Source organism: Clytia hemisphaerica, unplaced genomic scaffold (assembly GCF_902728285.1).
Source record: "Clytia hemisphaerica strain Z4C2 unplaced genomic scaffold, Clytia hemisphaerica genome assembly, whole genome shotgun sequence".
Classification (NCBI taxonomy): Eukaryota; Metazoa; Cnidaria; class Hydrozoa; order Leptothecata; family Clytiidae; genus Clytia; species Clytia hemisphaerica.
This window is the reverse complement of record NW_027104588.1, coordinates 312,483-331,728: the sequence shown is the minus strand read 5'-3', so window position 1 is coordinate 331,728 and position 19,246 is coordinate 312,483. Positions and strand designations below refer to the sequence as shown.

The 19,246-nt window shown below is 36.1% G+C and overlaps 2 protein-coding genes across 2 annotated transcripts in view; both read right to left on the bottom strand.

The window, feature by feature from the left end:
* The window catches only part of LOC136823587 (1-acyl-sn-glycerol-3-phosphate acyltransferase gamma-like), a 31,741-nt gene that overhangs the window by 10,028 nt on the left and 2,467 nt on the right, over positions 1 to 19,246 (bottom strand). The gene's annotated exons all lie outside the window — the stretch shown is intronic.
* On the bottom strand, positions 327 to 3,006 carry LOC136823564 (DNA ligase 1-like). The gene is made up of 3 exons (XM_067079750.1): positions 2,985 to 3,006; positions 1,872 to 2,869; positions 327 to 1,117 (listed from the first exon to the last, which is right to left on the bottom strand). The coding sequence occupies exons 1-3, from the start codon at positions 3,004 to 3,006 to the stop codon at positions 401 to 403; spliced, it is 1,737 nt and encodes a 578-aa protein (XP_066935851.1). The 3' UTR covers positions 327 to 400.

Sequence of the window (19,246 nt, the reverse complement as noted above, 5' to 3'; positions counted from 1 at the left end):
TCATAGTTTGTGTACATTTTAAATGAATAATTTTCGGAAAAAAGCATATTACAAACATAATTTGAGCTGATTCCAAAATATAACTGATCCTGTTTTTCAAAAATGATATTCTTATAAAAAAGCATGTACAAGTAATCAACAGAGAAACCGAGGGTATATGAGGTAGGAGATGAAAAGATCTTGGAGTTTTAAAATCAAAATAGGCGACCAAAGACAAAGAACAAGCTGATGATTGATTTTTATGATATATTAAAAAAGAAGAACTAGAAAAAATATTTACAAAGCTAAAAATTATTTTTATATATTATTTAATTTTTTAAGGTATTTAAAAGTATTTAAAAAAGTAATTTGAAAAAATTTAAAAGTATTTAAAAAGTATATTATAAATTTTTTTTTGTCTCTAAAATTCATATTCAGTGTAGTCTGTAGAAGAACTTTCAATTTGTTGTTCTTCCTCGTCAAGGGAATAAAAATCGTTCCAATCTTTATCGAACTCTTTCCAATATTGTTGGTCCTCCTCTTTCTCTCGTTGTTTTCGTTCCTTCTCCTGCTCTTCACGTTCCTTCCTTGCTTCTTCCGCTTTTCGGATCGCTTCTTTCATTGTCATGGCGACTGGGAATCGTTTTTGAACAGGGGCGCTTTTCAGTAAGGGTGGAACCATTTTTTGGGCGGGTGCTTTGGCGTTTACGTCAATGTCTGAGATGACTTTTTTCAAATGAGCATTACGTTGCTCTCTTGTAGCTTCATAAGCGTTTGAGTGGACTGGGGAAGAGACTCGTTCGAATGAAACAGCACGTGATATCTTAGTGCGATTTGCTAATGTGAGTGAAGGAACCTTCTTAACTGGTTTATCTGCTGGCATCTGTTTTACTTTCGGTTTCTTAATCAATCCCATTACACGTGAGTTCACAGGGCCTGGTGTGTGGACCCTCATGTTCGATCCCGACGTATTTTTGGGTCCAGTGGATGTGTCTTTGGCTTGCAGGAGGGCGGGAAGCGGCGTATCCTCGTATGCTTGAAAAGACACAAAAACTTTTTTCGATTTTTGAGTATTTGAGCGGAAACCAGCTGCCTTAGTGGATGAGACTTGTACATTACCAACTGTCGACTTTTTTCCCTGAAAGAATGAAAAACATACGTGGATTAAGCATTGAACTTTGAATAAAGACTTGAACGGACATTTTCGATTATTCTGTGAGCGCAAAGTCTACCAACGTATTCAACAACACCATATCCCAAAGGTTTATATTTAGAGACACGGCTCCACTTTCTAACAGGAAAATTCTATATAGATGCTCGATTCAGCCTTCCTTTTGAGTCGGACGATAACTTATTTTGAAAATGAAAGTTAAAAAGATAAGATCAATTGAAAGGATCAATGTAGGGTTAATATTGTGGCATCAAAATTTGAATGAAGTGTTTGTATTACTGGGTCACAGGGTGGATGTAAACCACACTGAAACGACCACACTGAAACGACCGCCTTCCATCACGCATCACGCTCACGAAAGAGCGCGCGCACATTATTAACGCTTACATGTCATGTACCAGATAAACATGTCATCTCCAGTACATTTTAGATTATTCATTAAAAACAGATTACAATATAGTCATTTTTCATGTCTCGATTATTCAATTCCGAATAAAAGACATTCAGGGAAAAAAAAGAGAAACACCTGGGTAATCTAGTTAAAATAACCGAAAGTAAATGGTAGACAAAGTAATGAGTCAATGCAAAACGAGATTAGCGTACCACTATGAAAGAAACCGGCGGTCGATTATTGTGCTACGATCGTCATTTTCATGTCTCCACTACAGATTATATTGAGACAGACTTCACATACTTATACGAAAGGAAGATGGTTACCTACCTGGTTTTCAAGTTTAGCTTGTTGTTGGCGTCGTTGCCGAGCGAAAGCTAATTTAGCATCAGTTGAACCCTTCTTTGGCTTCTTTTGTTTGGCAATTTCAAGACGTTCTTTGAGATGCCTCTCCTTTTCTCTCTGGTCATTGATCAACTTCTGTTTATGGACTTCGTGGTCTAGTTCTTTTGTTTCTTGTGAACCAAGGAAGCGTTCTTGTCTATCGTGGATCTTCGTGTTTCGAAGTTCGATCAATTGATCCCTCTTTTTCTGAGCCAATTCTTGTCCAAGAGAAATCTCTACAACTGTTCGGCGTTTCATTGGACGTAATGTACTGCTTGTTAATTGTGGTCGAGGGGTACTAGCTCTATGACATGGACCGGTCAATTTGTGATCTAATTGCCATGAAAATCCAGATGGACCTTTCTCCAAGTTAGGTGTTTGGCAGAGCAACCATTCCTCCCGCTTTTTGTTATTTTTCTTCGCGGGGATTTTCCGTCCGCACGCCGCGCGCATCGCGCGCTCAATTTCTTCATTCGCCTCATCAGCGAACTCATCAATTCCACTGTCCATAGAATCTTTTACCGTCTTGTTCAATTTAACATTTGATCGATGTTCTTCGATTCTTGGTAAAGGGCGTGAGGCGGTTGGTTTAGGATCCACTTGGGCGGCAGTGTGTTCCTTTTTGTCATCAGAAAGTTGATAAGACCAAGGATGCGGTCCTTTCTTTTCGATTTTTGGAAGAGGTCGTCCTTTTGCGAAAATGGTGTTTTCGACCGGTGGGAAATACACAACACTTCCAATTCCAACAGCTTCAATTTCGAAGCCTTGTTGCGAGAGAAGACCTTGTTGTTCAGCTGGTGTACGGAGTCTGGACGAATCCAGAAGTTTCTCATCTTCATCTTTATCTTCATCAGATGAACCATCCGAAAGTGAAGACCTGAGAGAAATAGTATCTTCTTCATTGGTTGGTAATTGCTTACCAATGATAACCAATGTTTCGTCAGCTGCAACGAAAATAAAATAAGAATCGTAGCTAGAGAGTTTTGATCTAAAAGCAGTAAGGAATCCTCCTCTTTAAATTGGAACAAGACCCTCCCAGATTAGAAAAATTTATCAGACTTTCTCCACAATATCCAAACATTTTTTTTTCCATCATAATTTTCTCCAAAAATATATTCGTCCTTCTTAACCCTTTGAGTGCCAGGGTCCTTTTTTCTAAGTTTTTTTTAAAAAATCGCTAGTTCAAACTTTAAGGGCTTATATCTCCTGATCTAGGAGGAATTAGAAGCTCGTATATAGCTCGTTGGATAGCTTAGAGTCTCTTCTTTCTTTTGGGCGCCTTCGGCGCCGCCCGATTTAGGAAGGGCGTGGTGGGCGGCGGCCAAGGGGGGGTGGGTAGGTTAGGGAATAAAAGCAGTCAGGCCCACTGCGCGGACCTGACTGAACTGATGAAAAGGTGCCCAGTGGTAAAATTTCAAATCAATTCACTAGAAGACAGAATAAAGTAAAACAGGGCCAAATTTGGAGGTTCTTGGATCACTCGTTGACCAAAAATAGTCAAAAAACGGTCAGAATCTCAAAAAAGTGAATTTTTGTCAATTTTTTGCAATTTTTTGACTTTTTTGCTTAAAATTTCGCTGGAAAGACTCACTTTTGAATTTTTTTTTTGCTTGACCATAAAGGACAATCTAATTCCTACGAGTTCGACCAAAAATAACGATTTCTAACTCAAACTGGGCATTACAGGAGGGCTTCGCCCTCCTATATAGCCCATGTCGTATATATACGACATCGGCACTTAAAGGGTTAAACAAAGTGAAAAAAAATTTTGAAAATGTGATTTTTTGGTGTTTTTCAGCATTTTTGAGTGAGTTTAGGCCAAAAATTGAGAAATCTAAAAAAAAAATAATTTTTGCAATTTTTCTTTAACCCTTTGAGTGCCAGGGTCCTTTTTTCTAAGTTTTTTTTAAAAAATCGCTAGTTCAAACTTTAAGGGCTTATATCTCCTGATCTAGGAGGAATTAGAAGCTCGTATATAGCTCGTTGGATAGCTTAGAGTCTCTTCTTTCTTTTGGGCGCCTTCGGCGCCGCCCGATTTAGGAAGGGCGTGGTGGGCGGCGGCCAAGGGGGGGGGTAGGTTAGGGAATAAAAGCAGTCAGGCCCACTGCGCGGACCTGACTGAACTGATGAAAAGGTGCCCAGTGGTAAAATTTCAAATCAATTCACTAGAAGACAGAATAAAGTAAAACAGGGCCAAATTTGGAGGTTCTTGGATCACTCGTTGACCAAAAATAGTCAAAAAACGGTCAGAATCTCAAAAAAGTGAATTTTTGTCAATTTTTTGCAATTTTTTGACTTTTTTGCTTAAAATTTCGCTGGAAAGACTCACTTTTGAATTTTTTTTTGCTTGACCATAAAGGACAATCTAATTCCTACGAGTTCGACCAAAAATAACGATTTCTAACTCAAACTGGGCATTACAGGAGGGCTTCGCCCTCCTATATAGCCCATGTCGTATATATACGACATCGGCACTTAAAGGGTTAAAAGAAAGTTTTGAATATCTTATGTATGTGTAATGTATATAAAATGCTATGGTTTAAACTGATACGAAGTGGACAACTAATTGATAGATTTGGATTGGAGTAGTCTAGCTAAATGTTCCTCTAAATCGAAGAAAGACATCGGTTCCTTGATCTGATTAGGAATTTTTTTATCCATCCATTGTCTTGTTGGAAGGCACTTTCTTATATCCTGGTATTTGACAGTAAAATGACCGAAATTTTAAAAACTTTCTGACTGAACCTCTACTTTTCTTAAAAATAATCAATAGTATTTTCAAGTTTAATTTGGAGAAAATAGGGTACTTTATTTTTAAGCTGAGAGGACCTAATGATTTCGTTCGAGTTTGAAAAGGATTTAGGATGCCGCCGACAATCCCAAAGAACTCGTGTTTTCAATACTTGTCCCGTATTTCCAACGGAGAGGACACTGTGATTGATAAAATTAAGAGAAAATAGAAATCAATGTATGTCTGTACTCACCAATAACGATATGATCGCTTTCTTTGAAACCCGGGGGTGGGTGAACAGAATTTTCCATTAGCAGATCATCTGGATCCGTCTCGCCTCTGCACCAAATCAATTTGTGATACCATCGTCGGTCAATCGCGATGGTTTCTTCCGCGTTTGTTATTTTCTTGGCGAGTTTTCGCAATTTGTCGCGCTTCAATCTTCGCCATAACCGCTGAAGAATGTTTTGTTTGCGTGGTGTAACATACGTCACTATAAAGAAAGTTCAAGGTCAAGCTCACAGTATATCAATCACATAATACGTGTACGCACATTATCATGATATCAACAAAAAATCATGAAAATCAATCTAATGAAATGAAAAAGCCTAAATGGTTGAATAAAAATAAGCTGCAAAACTAACCAAGAATATAACTGTATCATTTCCAAGATGTTGAAAAAGGCCAGTTGGCCGAAATATTCATTAGAAAGATGATGTGTTTTTTCTGACTACGTCATTTCCAAGTATTGAGATAAATGTCACAAGAAAATTTAAAACACAGAGTTTACAAGAGCAAGGAAGCTGCAAAAGGCTCAGAGATAGTGGGAAGAATTGGGAAAGGATCACTATATGGATTGAAAAATAATTTCATTTTACAAAATCTATTTAATATCCCGAGAGAAAGTATACAAGGAGAACCACGGCAAAGAAGCTTTCAGGTAGAAGGTCCATAATGGAGACATTTATGTGAAAAGGAGAACTAAAAAGCAGTCATTATGTTACCTTGTTGATATGTTGAGGGTTTGGAAGAGAGCAATCCATTAACATCTGTGACATGTTGGACGCTGTTTATTTGGTAGTTATTTCTACCGTCGGAAAGTCGACAACTGGTATTTGATAATTTTCGTTTAGCAGCCACTTTGAATCGAGTTGAACGGTAATTGTCATCGTTAATTGAATAATTATCATTAATTGCAGTAACTAATCTTCTGTGAGCCATATTAATGGCTCTTCTTCACTGATAAGTCACTCTACTATATCTCCAAAATTCAAACTGAAGTTTCCCTTCAACGTGCAGCTTCTTAGCAACGCGTTTAAAAAATATATTTGACGTCAATTATCATTTGCTCAAATTTTTTATAATTTATGACGTCAATATTTCAAATTGGCGATACTCTTTGGGTCTAATTCAAGTCCAAAAACGGTTTATCTTAAACAAAAAGCTCAAGCGGTTTTCACGTACGAACGCCAGATTGAAAGTAAAATGTATCGAAAGATTTCGAAAAATATGCCGAGTGAAAACAAAGAAAAAGCTAGATTCAATCGTTCATTCTAATCCGCCAATCTCAAGGCTTTTACTAGACTAGTAAACTAGTCGTTGAAAACAGCCCCGTATACAAAAAATCAAGCTCCAAATAAAAAGAATCGAAGGGGTGAAGTAGTTGCGTCTCTTTTCTGAATTTCAACGACTAGAAGCTTCTTCCCTCAAAAAACGTTGTTTAATTATACAACTTTTTTTAGGTTTTTGAGAATCCATCCTACTTTTTTGACTAAATGATATTTCATAGTTACATTGAACATGGGAACATATTAATAAATGAGCATTTCCAAAAACGCAATAAACAGAAAGAAAAATAAATGCAATCCCGCACGGGTCAGACATACAGAAATCTGTATGTCTCTCCTTACGATTTTAGGTGAAGAAAAAAAGGCGTTGGAAGTAGCTTCTAGTCGGTTATTTTCCTTTTCTCTCGCGCACGCTGAATATTTAATTAGTGTTTACATTATTTCATTGACAGTTTTATTATAAGGTTATAAGTAATGACCGACTAGTTTACTAGTCTAGGCTTTTACTTGCCTGAGAACGGTTGAAGATTCCTCTATAGCCTTTCGGGCTTTTAACGCAATACTATTGACAGAGATATACAGTTAAGGCGATCGGGTTATTGGGTTAAATGTTAATAAATCTCTAGTCTCAATTTCATCAGGTGGATAAAAGAAAATCAGAAGCACGGCAATTAGTGTGCTAAGAAGACAATTTTAGAGCACAAAGATTTTTAAGGAATGTAAATAATTTAACAGATTTGTTCGCGGGTCATTCTTTTTACACTATTGTATAAAATAGGCAATGACAAGAAATGTTTTCTGGGAACACAAAACAAATGCAAACAAATGCATGTATTTGATCTATCATAGCGTTGTTTAGCGATATATTAAACACGTATACGCAATCAAGAAAAAATTTCATGGAAACTCGATACCGCACTGCAATGACGATATTACGAAGTGTCTCTTTAAAAACAAAAAGTGCAAAAGTGATTAGCTTGCAATCATTTCTGTGTTGATAAAAGAAGTGATTTCCATTAAAGTGATTTAAAAACTCAGACGCGAAGGAAGAAAGTTGTAACTTAGTTGTTGAATAGCTAAAAAGAAAAATGAGCATATTCTATTCATCAAAAGCTGTTGATCCTACAAAATATATCGATAAAATATACAGTTATGATAACAGTCATTGTGGTAGCTTACGTGATATTTGGTTCAGTTTTCGAGAAGATAGCTCTTTCCCTACTGGAAGTGCTGTTGAAGGGGCATTCATATGCCGAGGCGTGTATGAAAATAAACCAAATATCGAAATCGATATTATGAAGCCTCTAGCATGCATCAGAGAAGAGATACGTCAGAAAGTTTTAACACCAATGGAAAATGTCGGCTTTTATCATTTGAGATGGAACGAGGAATTTATATCATGTATAGATCCTAAATGTTCAAGTTTAGTTCCTGAAAATAAGTCGGATAAAGAGCATTTGGATAGTCAGTTACTGTATCATTTCCAGAAAGTCCAAGGACACGAAAAATACGAGGAAGGCGCACCGAATATCTACACTGATATTGATGAAGGTCTACATGTCGAGCTAGATTGTATTCCCTGCATTGAACTTGACTTTTGGCCGGACTTTATGAATCCTTGGTTTGAACGGGAACGTTATTGGCCATCCCCTGAAATCGTCAAAGAAATTGACGAAAATAAATGTCATTTGGTTTTGAAATCAACACCTGGATCCGACAGAAATGACGAGTGGAGAATTTCTTTTTCCAAAGCTGAAGTCATTTTATCCAGAAAGAGATCAAAATTTCAAGACAAATGTTATTTGTTGGCAAAATTCATTTATTATGCAAACCTTAAACAAATAGATGATCCAGAGACAGGCCGACATATTTCTTCGTATCTCCTCAAAACAACGATGTTACACATGTTGGAACAAACTCCACCAGAACACTGGAAAGATTGGGAAGAGAGAAAAAGTTATTGTCAAGTTGTCATCATGTTGTATGAGCGCCTTGCTGAAAGTTTATCCAAAGGATATCTACCATCTTACTTTGTTGATGAGATCAATTTACTTGAAGGATATTCTGGGAAGTATTTGAAGGAAATGTCAAACCACGTCAGATTCATTCATAACATTTGGAATACTCCAAAACGATTTAATCCTTTTGCTCATCCTTCCCAAAGAGAAAAAGGAGACAACGATAAAGATGATAAAACAGATAATTATTCAAAGCCAATTAACTCCGTGGAAAGTGTTCTCGAACGGCCAGAAGCAAAAGTGAGTTATTGTGACAATTTAGCAATGGACAGAAATTTTCATAATTATTTAAGGAAAGAATATCGGAAAATGGAGAGAAAGTGGGGGAAACCTGAAGCCAGGTGGGCTACTCTACAGTGGATGAGTATTGATATTAAGTCAGAAAATGAAAAGAATTCGAATTGCCGTTGTGCTATTCTCTGATTTAACAATGCAAAATGATTCTCAGGACATTATTTCACATACATGAATGTAGTTTATAGTCCGCTCGCAATATTTGTATGGTAAATTTAATGATTTTAATTAAAATATCTGAAAAATATTTTACTGTGTATCATTCTTTGGTTCAATATCAGTCGCTTATCAGATATATTTTCATCGCTACCCACTCAACATTTTATGATCGGCGAACAAGGTGTGCGGCTTAATTATTGCATAAATTACATAAATCAAGGCTGTCGCTTTGAGCGCAACAAGATTTTATTGCATAAAATCTCCGCCCGATCTAATACTGGATAACGCCCTTATCAGGCCTTGAGTCTGAAAGCTAGCTATCCCATTTTTTATTTGTGACAAACTTGAGAGACTGAATGCTGAGGTAAAGCGTCACACTCTCACCATCCAAGCTACTTACTGCTTTCTCAAGATTACCTTATCTATGCTAACATGCTGAGTTTGCGGTATCTCCAGGGATCGAACCCACTGTGCTCCATACTCTAATTGACTGGTGATAGCTGCCGGGCAACATACATAAAAGTTCCACTTTTAATCTTTTGACAACTTATTTCAAAAATTTAATAAAAGCAACAAGAAAAATTCAACAATAAGGAATATTTAGTATAACAAAATACTCTCAGAAAGCATACCAATGATTCCTTCAAAAAGTAAAAAAAAAACAAAAAAAACTGACATAACAAATTACGATAAAAGTTAATTATAAAATCTACAACAATCAAGACCGGGTGTGTCCGAAATACAATGCCGGACAAAAGGTTGTAGACAAATGGAATTTCAGTAAAAAATGATGAGAAATAGAGCAAAATAACTCTTCAATGTGTCTGCAAGGGGATGGAAGTTAAGAAAAACACTTTTGAAGTCGTTGCATTGCTTTTGAATTGCTTTTGAGGGAACCACAAGCAAAAAATCAGCGTTTTGATACTGGTGTAAGCCAGTTAATCAAGCCCTTGTGGTTAGACTGCAGTGGGTGACTTTGAAAGATTTTGAAAGACTTTGGAAAGCACCCAGAGCCTCTTGGGAACTTGTTTTTGATCGATATTGAAGTATTTTGCAAATATTGCAGAAGTCTACAAACCTTTTGTCCAGCATTGTAATAGCCATCCTCTTCAGTTCAAAATTTACAGAACTCTGTATTCTTAGGCATTGAGCTTATCCTTATGGAAAGGGGAAGGTAAACTTAAAACTTAACCAAGTTAATCTAAAACAAAAAATAATTCAATTCAATTCAATTCAAATCAAAAACGTAAAAAATCAACCTACCAATTTTTGATAAATGCATACCATAAGTTTAATTGGTTTAATGTTGACATCCCTTTTCTAATTTCAACATCCTTCTTTAATAATAGGAATAATAGGAAGGTCAGAATCGCTGATTAAAACTAATTGGTCAGCCTAAGCTGAGCATTCAAATAGGTAAAATTTTCCAGTTCCTCCATAAGACGGCAAAAAAAAAATCCGATTTTCCGATCTCACTTTGATTTCTAAACTTTCTTCCGATCGGGTTAACTTTTTGGGTACTTTTAGCGTGCGTTGTTTATACAGATCATAATGTAGTTTCAAGATGGCGGCTCAAGCGATAGTCAGATGTGATAAGTCAGTGTTGTACCAAAGTATTTCCAGTGTAAATTGCTGCAAGCTTCAATTTCTGTCATTTATTTTTTTAACTCGGCAAATCAAACACATGATTTTCATCAAGGGGATTCTTTTTCTACATCCTTTGAAGGTTTAAAGCCGTTTGTTCAAGTTTTTGTTTATGTTGAATTTTCTGATACTTTTTATTGCTGCTTTTTAATAGTTTTTGCAATAATAACATATTTTTCTTGTTTGGATCTAGGGGGATTGATGGTGTTAAAATGTTATTGGAATTTGATAAATTTTACAAAAGTACAGCTACTGGCTACTTTGAGCTTCTCGGGGGGGGGGGGGGGGGTGGATTTGAAGGAGCTCTCAGGCGGGGGGGGGGGCGTACGGTTTCACGGTATCCGGGATAAGGCTTTTTTAAACACGGGATAACGGTATTTGTGAAAAAAAACTACGGGATGACGGGATTTCAGATTGCCATACGCCCCCCACTCAGGCTTGTTTTACATAATTTTAAATCAAGTTATCAAATGTTTCACATTTTGTACATTATTCAACATATTTAGTCTACTCTGTTTCAGCGCATCTCTTACATCTGTTAACCCACTTATTAAAGCTATCTAGCTAAGCTCTATTGGCTGACCTTCCAGCCTCGGCTGGTTTATTTTCTTTGCTGAGCTATCAGTTGAGGAGTCCATCGGTGATTACGACCTTCCTGTTATTTCTATCTCTAAAGAAGGATGTCGAAATTAGAAGAGGGATGTCGACATTAGACTAACTTACGGTACAACATACAACACTCTTTTGGAAGAGGTTACCTTATTTCTAAAAAACCTAGAAATTCTAGACAAAATGTTGCCTTTGTAATCTTAATCTTTTTTTACCATAAAATTACTCTGCTTCTCAATCAATCCCTTTCACAAGGACTATAAATCCTAAATTAAAACACAACACCCAGTTTTATTCTTGTTCATTAGTTTTTGAGCTGAAGGGTCCGAAGAAGGGCCCGCATTCAATGAATGATGCGCTGAATGTATTGGCGCAACAGCATGTTGCTGGTTCTGTATATATACCGGCTGATTCTCAAGTCTTACAATTGGTTGTGTTTGCATCGGATAATGTTGTTGGTACGGGTGTTGTTGGTACGGGTGTTGTTGGAGAGTAGCACCCATCGGATATCCAACATTTGGAAAAGGATTCAATCTTCGAATACCGGGTATTGCGTACGGGTATTGGTGCATGGATTCAAACGTTCCTGGTTGTCGGGCACCTGGCACTGGATATACCGGATATTCAGGGAGTACCGTATCCTCTTCACTGTCATCTTCGGTCCCCAAGGTCTTTCCCAAGGTTTCTCCAAATAGCTCTGGGTTAAATATTCTATTAAACCTTTCAAGACTTAATTCTTCTTCTCTTGTAGAAGGCGTTGATGGGAATAAATCATCAAGTCCTTTCTGAAATTCTTTCATGTTTTCTTTGACTAAATGAGTTGTTCTTTTGGCGTGAATATCACAGGCGTTCGTCACCATTTGCTCCATGTTTTGAGGCGAATTCAGTTGACCATGCGTTGCTTGGTGAAGATGGTTCATAAACGTTTCATGTTCAGTTTCCCTAATCCTTTTTATATCCTTTGCCGCTTTTGAAGTTTGAACTGTAGCACGATTCACATCATCTACGAACTCTTCCTTTTGGTCTGCAGGAAGATAATCAGCAGTTTTACTCATAGACTCATTTATCGTCTTAAATACGTCTTTTCCATCTGAAATATCATCGATGAAGCGTTGGTTATCTTTGGCTTGTCGCTGATGCTCTTTTTCTATTTGCTCTCGAAACTGATCAGGCATTTGCATTTCATGGTATTCGGTACCTAATTCTCCATTGAGCCTTGTCCTAAACTGTTCACTAAGTTTTAATGCATCAATACTAGTAGTCAAACCATCAATATTAGAACGCGATTTAAGAACATTAATATCCTCCAGTAGCCCATTAGCAGCTATTCTGAAGGCTTGTTTTGTTTTGGGATTGTTTTCAATATTTCCGAGTGCCTTTTCCATGTGAGATTTAATATCACCTTCTACTTTGGCTTGTGCATCTGGCGTCTCCATCTTATTCTTTATATCGCTGTATAATCTTTTGATAGTGCAATGAAAGTTATCCTCACCTTCTAACGTCGACCAGAATTTACAAAGCTCCAAAGCCAATTCACCCATTTTCTTGAGATATCTTTTAGGATATCCTTCAAGTAAATTGATCTCGTCAACAAAGTAAGATGGTAGATATCCTTTGGATAAACTTTCAGCAAGGCGCTCATACAACATGATGACAACTTGACAATAACTTTTTCTCTCTTCCCAATCTTTCCAGTGTTCTGGTGGAGTTTGTTCCAACATGTGCAACATTGTTGTTTTAAGGAGATACGAAGAAATATGCCGGCCTGTCTCTGGATCATCTATTTGTTTAAGGTTTGCATAATACATAAATTTGGCCAATAAATAACACTTATTTTGAAAATGAGATTTTCTTTTAGCTAAAATGACTTCAGCTTTGGAAAAAGAAATTCTCCACTCGTCATTTCTGTTGGATCCAGGTGTTGATTTCAAAACCAAATGACATTTATTGTCGTCAATTTCTTTGACGATTTCAGGGGATGGCCAATAACGTTCCCGTTCAAACCAAGGATGCAAAAAGTCCGGCCAAAAGTCAAGTTCAATGCACTTTATATGATCAATTTCGATGTGAACCACAAAATTCACATCTGAGAAAAGGTTCGGTGTCCCTTTGTTATGTTTATATCCTAATTCAGTGCTTTCGTCACCATCGTTATTCGAAAGGGCCCGTCCATTGATATCAATGCTTTCACCATCTAGATATTCCGGATTATAATTATTATCCAGCAATAATAAAGATTGATGGAAATCTTGTTGTAAACATCCTCTCAACTCTTCATTCCATTTCACACGATAATATCCGATAACGTTAGTTGATTCTAAAACATTGTTCTTTTGATTGGCAGGGATTTTAGCAAAAGGTTCCATGATATCCATTTCAATGTTGGTAACTATTTCATAGACACCACGACAAATGAACGCACCTTCGGCTGCGCTTCCTGTCATAAAAGCACCATCATTTTGGCTTATCTTTTTATCATTACTGAACGGTTCTCGTTGCTTGCAATCATACTTATACATTTCATCAATATAAGATGTATTGTCATTGGACGTAGCCATTGTGCTTGCGTTTCTTTTTCTCTAAAGGTCTCTAAAGTGTGACAGGAATATTAAATAAAAATAATTAAATCGAATACAGTAAAATATCAACAGCGAAGAAGTTTGGGATCGGTCCCATGCCCCTCGCAATGGCAAGATCATTCTTGCTTCCTTATCATTAGTTAAAAATAATCTCAATACAAAAATATCATCAATTTTAAAAATCAACAAACGATATTTTTTTTGTATTCGGATTATTTTTAATAATTTCTAATAATAAGGAAGGAAGGATGATCTCGTCGATGCAAAGCGACATGGACCCATCCCTATTTCGGGATAATTGTCAATTCTAGAGGATAGGGAAATCATTGTGCTCACCAGACATAGTTGACCCTAAACTCGGTGATATTACTCGAACAAGCATTAAAGGATGATTTCTCTCGCGGGTGCTTTTTAGCAACGTCACTACCCCAGATACAAAGTCGGGCATATTTCTCCACACTCTTGTATAGTAGTAGAGTATAGTACCTAAATCCCCTCACATGGTATGAACAAAGCGAAGGTACATTTATTTACCAAGTGAATCGTAGCACCTAGAGGGAATAGAACTCTCGTCTCGCATACGGTACGTCGAGCAAATTACCACCAAATTTCACGTACTATTTTACTAACATAATTCAGAGAAAATGTGAGCACAACAATTTGAAAATGCCGGTAGCGATATCGAACAAAGAAACAAACTGAGAGCCACCAGTGAATAAGTAAAAATACCACAGATGCTACATATGCGATACTATTACGGGTAGACATAAAAGCAGAGTCACCAAAAGCAACGAATATTGATTCCAATAATGTTTCGTATTGCAGCAAAATTGAACAAACTTAAGAAGTTTTGACAATTCCTTATCGCTCTATTCTGCAGTAAACGAATGAATTTAAACAAGTAATTGAGAGAGAGAGGGCTTTTGTAGAGATTTATGTTGATAAAAAACAATATGAAAGTAAATTACTTATATTTTGATCAAAGATACGCTAATAAGATTACTCTCTCCCCTTAGGTTTCTCTGCTTATTATTATCATATCAATAGATAACTACTTGAATAAATGAGATTTTCTATAAGGGATACAAAGAAAGTAATTTCCATTAACTTTTTCTTGCACAACTTGACAGCAGTTCGGTTTCAGGGAATTTCCTCACTTTAAATTGATGGCCAAACTCGTTCACTGCTGACAGCTATTGTTACCTTATTATTTCGAATAAATAAATTTTCTGGTTTTTAGGACAGGCAGGGGGTTTATTAAATAATTTTAAACCAATGTAATCTTAATGAAGTAAATGTGATTAACCTCATTTTGCCTTTTCATTATTTTTTGAGTACAGATAATATGTTAACTGCTGAAGCAGATCAAAATGGTTGATTCGAATATTAAAATACTAAATTAATATTATTATTTTCTAGTTTTCCTTCATATACACTATTTTTTTATAAGCATACGGAAAAATCGGGTCGAGGATCATTATGATTAGGAAAATCTTATTTTCAGCCTTAATTTATGCTTATTTATTTATTTATTTATTTATGTTTTGTTGATTTTCTTTGGGTTTATGAACTAGAAACTAAAAAGTCGTATTTCATCGGGCGAGCCTAAGAACTTCGCTTGATACATTTCATAAAAGAAATCAAAAGACTTTAACGACCAATTACTGACAAATTCAACTCCTGTTGAAACGTCCACGTTTCAAATAACCACCCTCCTACGCTTGAGGGAAGAATTCGAAGGGGGCGTTTACTTGAGGCGAGATGTTTATTGAAAATTGTTACTTACGTTTACAAGAAGAAGGCGTTTATTTGTAAAATCGTAAAATGGTAAGGTTAAACCAAAAAAAACCAATAAAATTCAGAGTAATTTTCAAAGAGCTGATTTAAAGTAATATCGATATAGTAACTCAAAGTATAATCAAAATAATCACTTATGCAAATAAATAAGTCAAATAAGAGAATTGCTAGTCAAAATATTGAATCATTTTAATACAAAAACTGGCTAAAATACTGATCAAAATTTGTGCAAGTGCAAGTTTTTTCGTTGAAACAAAAAAAAGTGTATCAAAATTTATATCAGGGACCAAGGAAGAGGAATATTAGGTTTGCTGCACGGGTGGTTGCCACCCTACTCTTAAGTCTTAGGTTCCAAAAAGGCCCCCCACCGTTTATTAATTTTTAAGAACATTTTCAGCTGTCAACAAAGAGAAGGCCTCTTATTTTGCTCTAGCCTGATTTTAGCCTATATTTACCTTATTTTTGGGTTTTCAGAAGTACAATTTCCATCCCCCCGGCAATTAGCCCCCTCCCGTTGATCAAAATCTCGAAAGTTTTCCAAACCCCCCCCCCCGTTTATTTGGAACCTAAGAGTACCTACTTGCCCATACCCTTCCATTTGCTTATTAGGCACTCCATCGAGTCAGGGATCTATTATGAAAAACAGTCTAGTAGACCCAAAAAATATTAGAGTAAAATGCAACACCCTTTTTTATTTTTATCCATTTGTAGATCCAAAGATAACTGACTGATTGTATCAAATCCGTCTTTGTGGGCGGGCAGCGAACATAATGGATATTCAGGGAGTTCATCAGGGAGTTTATCAAAGATGTTATCATACGCCTCCACCATACTATCGAATTCGTCTGAGTCCTCAAAGCTAGAGCCCGGCGATACACCAAACACTTTTCCCAACTTTTTTTTGACCTCGCTAGAAATATCGATTTCAAGAGAAGATTCACTCGAAACGTCTTCCCCATTGGAAAATTTTCTGGTTTCTTCGTTGATTAAATACTGTATTCTTTTTGATGAAATAACCTGTGCATCCATTAACATTTGTGTATTTTGAAAAGAACTTTGAAAACAAGGTTGTCCCAGATGTTTGAGGTGATTCTTCAACTTTTTATTTTCCGACTTAATGATCACGTCAATCTTCTTCGATAGTTGATCAGTTTCCCAGCTTTTTGGGATTTCAACACGACCCTGAAGAGCATTAACAATTGAATCGATTGAATTTACTGAACCAGAAGAAAACATTTCTTGCAATTCCTCTCTATCTGGAAGATCATCATCATCATCTGAGATTTGTTCAATAGCATACATCATAGAATCAATGGTTGTATTAATATGGAGATTCTTATATTCACTCACTGCATTTTCATAAATAGGATTGGATGCAATATCCTGCAACTTTTTGTGATAATCATTACCTTTGTTAATGTAAAAAGGATTCCGTTCATAGAATTCAAGCCCATCTAGCAAGAAGGAGTTCATATTAGTGTTTGCCTTATCTATTGCGTCTGGCCTCGTCATCTTATCTTTAATGTTGTTGAATAGTTTTTTAATCTCAACATGAAAGTATTCCTCGCCTTTCAAAGTTGACCACATTTTGCAGAGTTCCAAGATCTTTTCCTGCATTTCTTTCAAATACTTTTCAGGATATCCTCCAAGTAAATTGATCTCATCAACAAAGTAAGATGGTAGATATCCTTTGGATAAACTTTCAGCAAGGCGCTCATACAACATGATGACAACTTGACAATAACTTTTTCTCTCTTCCCAATCTTTCCAGTGTTCTGGTGGAGTTTGTTCCAACATGTGTAACATTGTTGTTTTGAGGAGATACGAAGAAAGATGCCGGCCTGTCTCTGGATCATCTATTTGTTTAAGGTTTGCATAATACATAAATTTGGCCAATAAATAACACTTATTTTGAAAATGAGATTTTCTTTTAGCTAAAATGACTTCAGCTTTGGAAAAAGAAATTCTCCACTCGTCATTTCTGTCGGATCCAGGTGTTGATTTCAAAACCAAATGACATTTATTGTCGTCAATTTCTTTGACGATTTCAGGGGATGGCCAATAACGTTCCCGTTCAAACCAAGGATGCACAAAGTCCGGCCAAAAGTCAAGTTCAATGCACTTTATCACGTCTTGCTCCATGTGAAATTCTAAATGTGTATCTATAAAAACATTTGGTGTCCCATTTTTATGTTCAGATGTGATGTTCCCTGATTTGAAATCATACTTATAATACTTGTTATTATCATTATTGACAACCGGAAAAAAAAGGTCAATAATGTCACCGTCAATGTAATCAGGATGATATTCAGCCGCAGATAGAAAATCTTTCTCTGCATCATCCAAACATTTTTTAAATTCATCATTAAATTTCAAATGATAATAACCAACAAAATTAGTTGGCACTAAAATCTTCTCTTTTTTACTTGCAGGAATGAGGAGAAAGGGCGACATCAAATCAATTTCGATATTAGTGATAGTTTCCCAGACACCACGACAAATGAACGCACCTTCGGCCGCGCTGCCAGTCAAAAAATAACCATCGTTGTCTTCACATTCATACTTTTTTCGTTGCTTGCAATCGTACGTATAAATGTCATCAATGTAAGACGTATTGTCATTGGACGAAGCCATTATGCCTGTCTTTGTTTTCTCTTATCTCTCACATAACAAAACAATGACAAAATGATTGAAAAATAACAGTTATAATGACCTAAAAAACGAAAAAGAATTTCTCTGATTTGTTTATACAACCACAAAATAAAAAGAGCTCTATAAATTATTTTGTCAGGTCCCGGGAGGGAGGAGGTAGTCCTAGGCAAGTGAAGGGTGCGAGCGTGTGTCGCTCTTAAAGGGTGCCTTTTTTTGGAACGTTGAAGTCCCTGTAATGGTTGGAAAAAAACATAAAAAAAAACAGTAGTAGTGAGATTTTTTGCCCTTGAAAGATAGAAGTTTGGTCAAATTAGACCCAATATATATAAGGTTCGTATAACTCACAACACTTCAAAACTTTTTCCTCCTTTAGTCCCGCGCTAAGGGTTTGAAGGTTAAAAGTCGGGCGGCACACACCTATTAGCTCGAAACCCTAGTACGCCCTACCGGATTCAGGTGCCTCAAACACTTACACTTAACCAAATATAAGGGTGCCTCTATTATTCCGAATATGCAATATTATTTGATTCTACAATCGCGTACTTACTCTCTTATCTCTTAACTGCATTAGACTATTATTTCGACTAAAACCAAAAGAATCCACAGTTCCTTAGAAATCCTTGTTTACTTGTGGAGATGTTTGATAAATAAATAAATAGGAAACGAGAAGTGTGGGAGAAAAGATATAAATTATAAAAAACGAGGCATTGATTAAGAACGGTATGCTACTAGTAACCCTTTAAAGAGAAAATAATTAAAAAATGACTGACCTTGAAATTATGTTTTTATCAAGCGAAGATATCTGAATTAATCATACCATTATAACCTTTTTCCTGCTTTGATGACAATTCTTTTGCCCAAATGCTTAAGAGGCGGGTGATCTTATTATAAGGAAGCTGCTTAAAAAATCAGATTAAAGGGTTTGTTTTTAAATGAGAGCGATATCGCTTGCTTACTCATCGATTTTAATTTACAAGCTTTTTGATATTGAATTGACACGGATGTAGAATGCCATATCAATAATAATTCTTTAATATAGTATTCTATTTTTTTTCTCTCTCTCTCTCTTTTGCTCTAGTCTCTAGTTTTTTTTGTAGTTTTTGATTAGCATTTGATAATATATTATTTTTGTGCCGTAATCTTTGTAGTATACACGTTTTTTTTTATAAGGAACACGTTTATAAGGAGTTCGAGGGTGAAAATGGTTCACAAAATAAGGAATTGTTAAGGAACTGCTCAGGCTGAGAATAAGTGGATTTGAAAATAATGT

Bases quoted from the DNA above. Each gene is read 5' to 3' on its own strand.
- LOC136823564 (XM_067079750.1), bottom strand. From the start codon at position 3,006: ATGTTTGGATATTGTGGAGAAA. The intron at 2,870-2,984 runs GTCTGATAAATT...TTTTCGTTGCAG, and splicing joins GTTTGGATATTGTGGAGAAA to CTGACGAAACATTGGTTATC. The intron at 1,118-1,871 runs GTAGGTAACCAT...TCATTCTTTCAG, and splicing joins AAGCTAAACTTGAAAACCAG to GGAAAAAAGTCGACAGTTGG.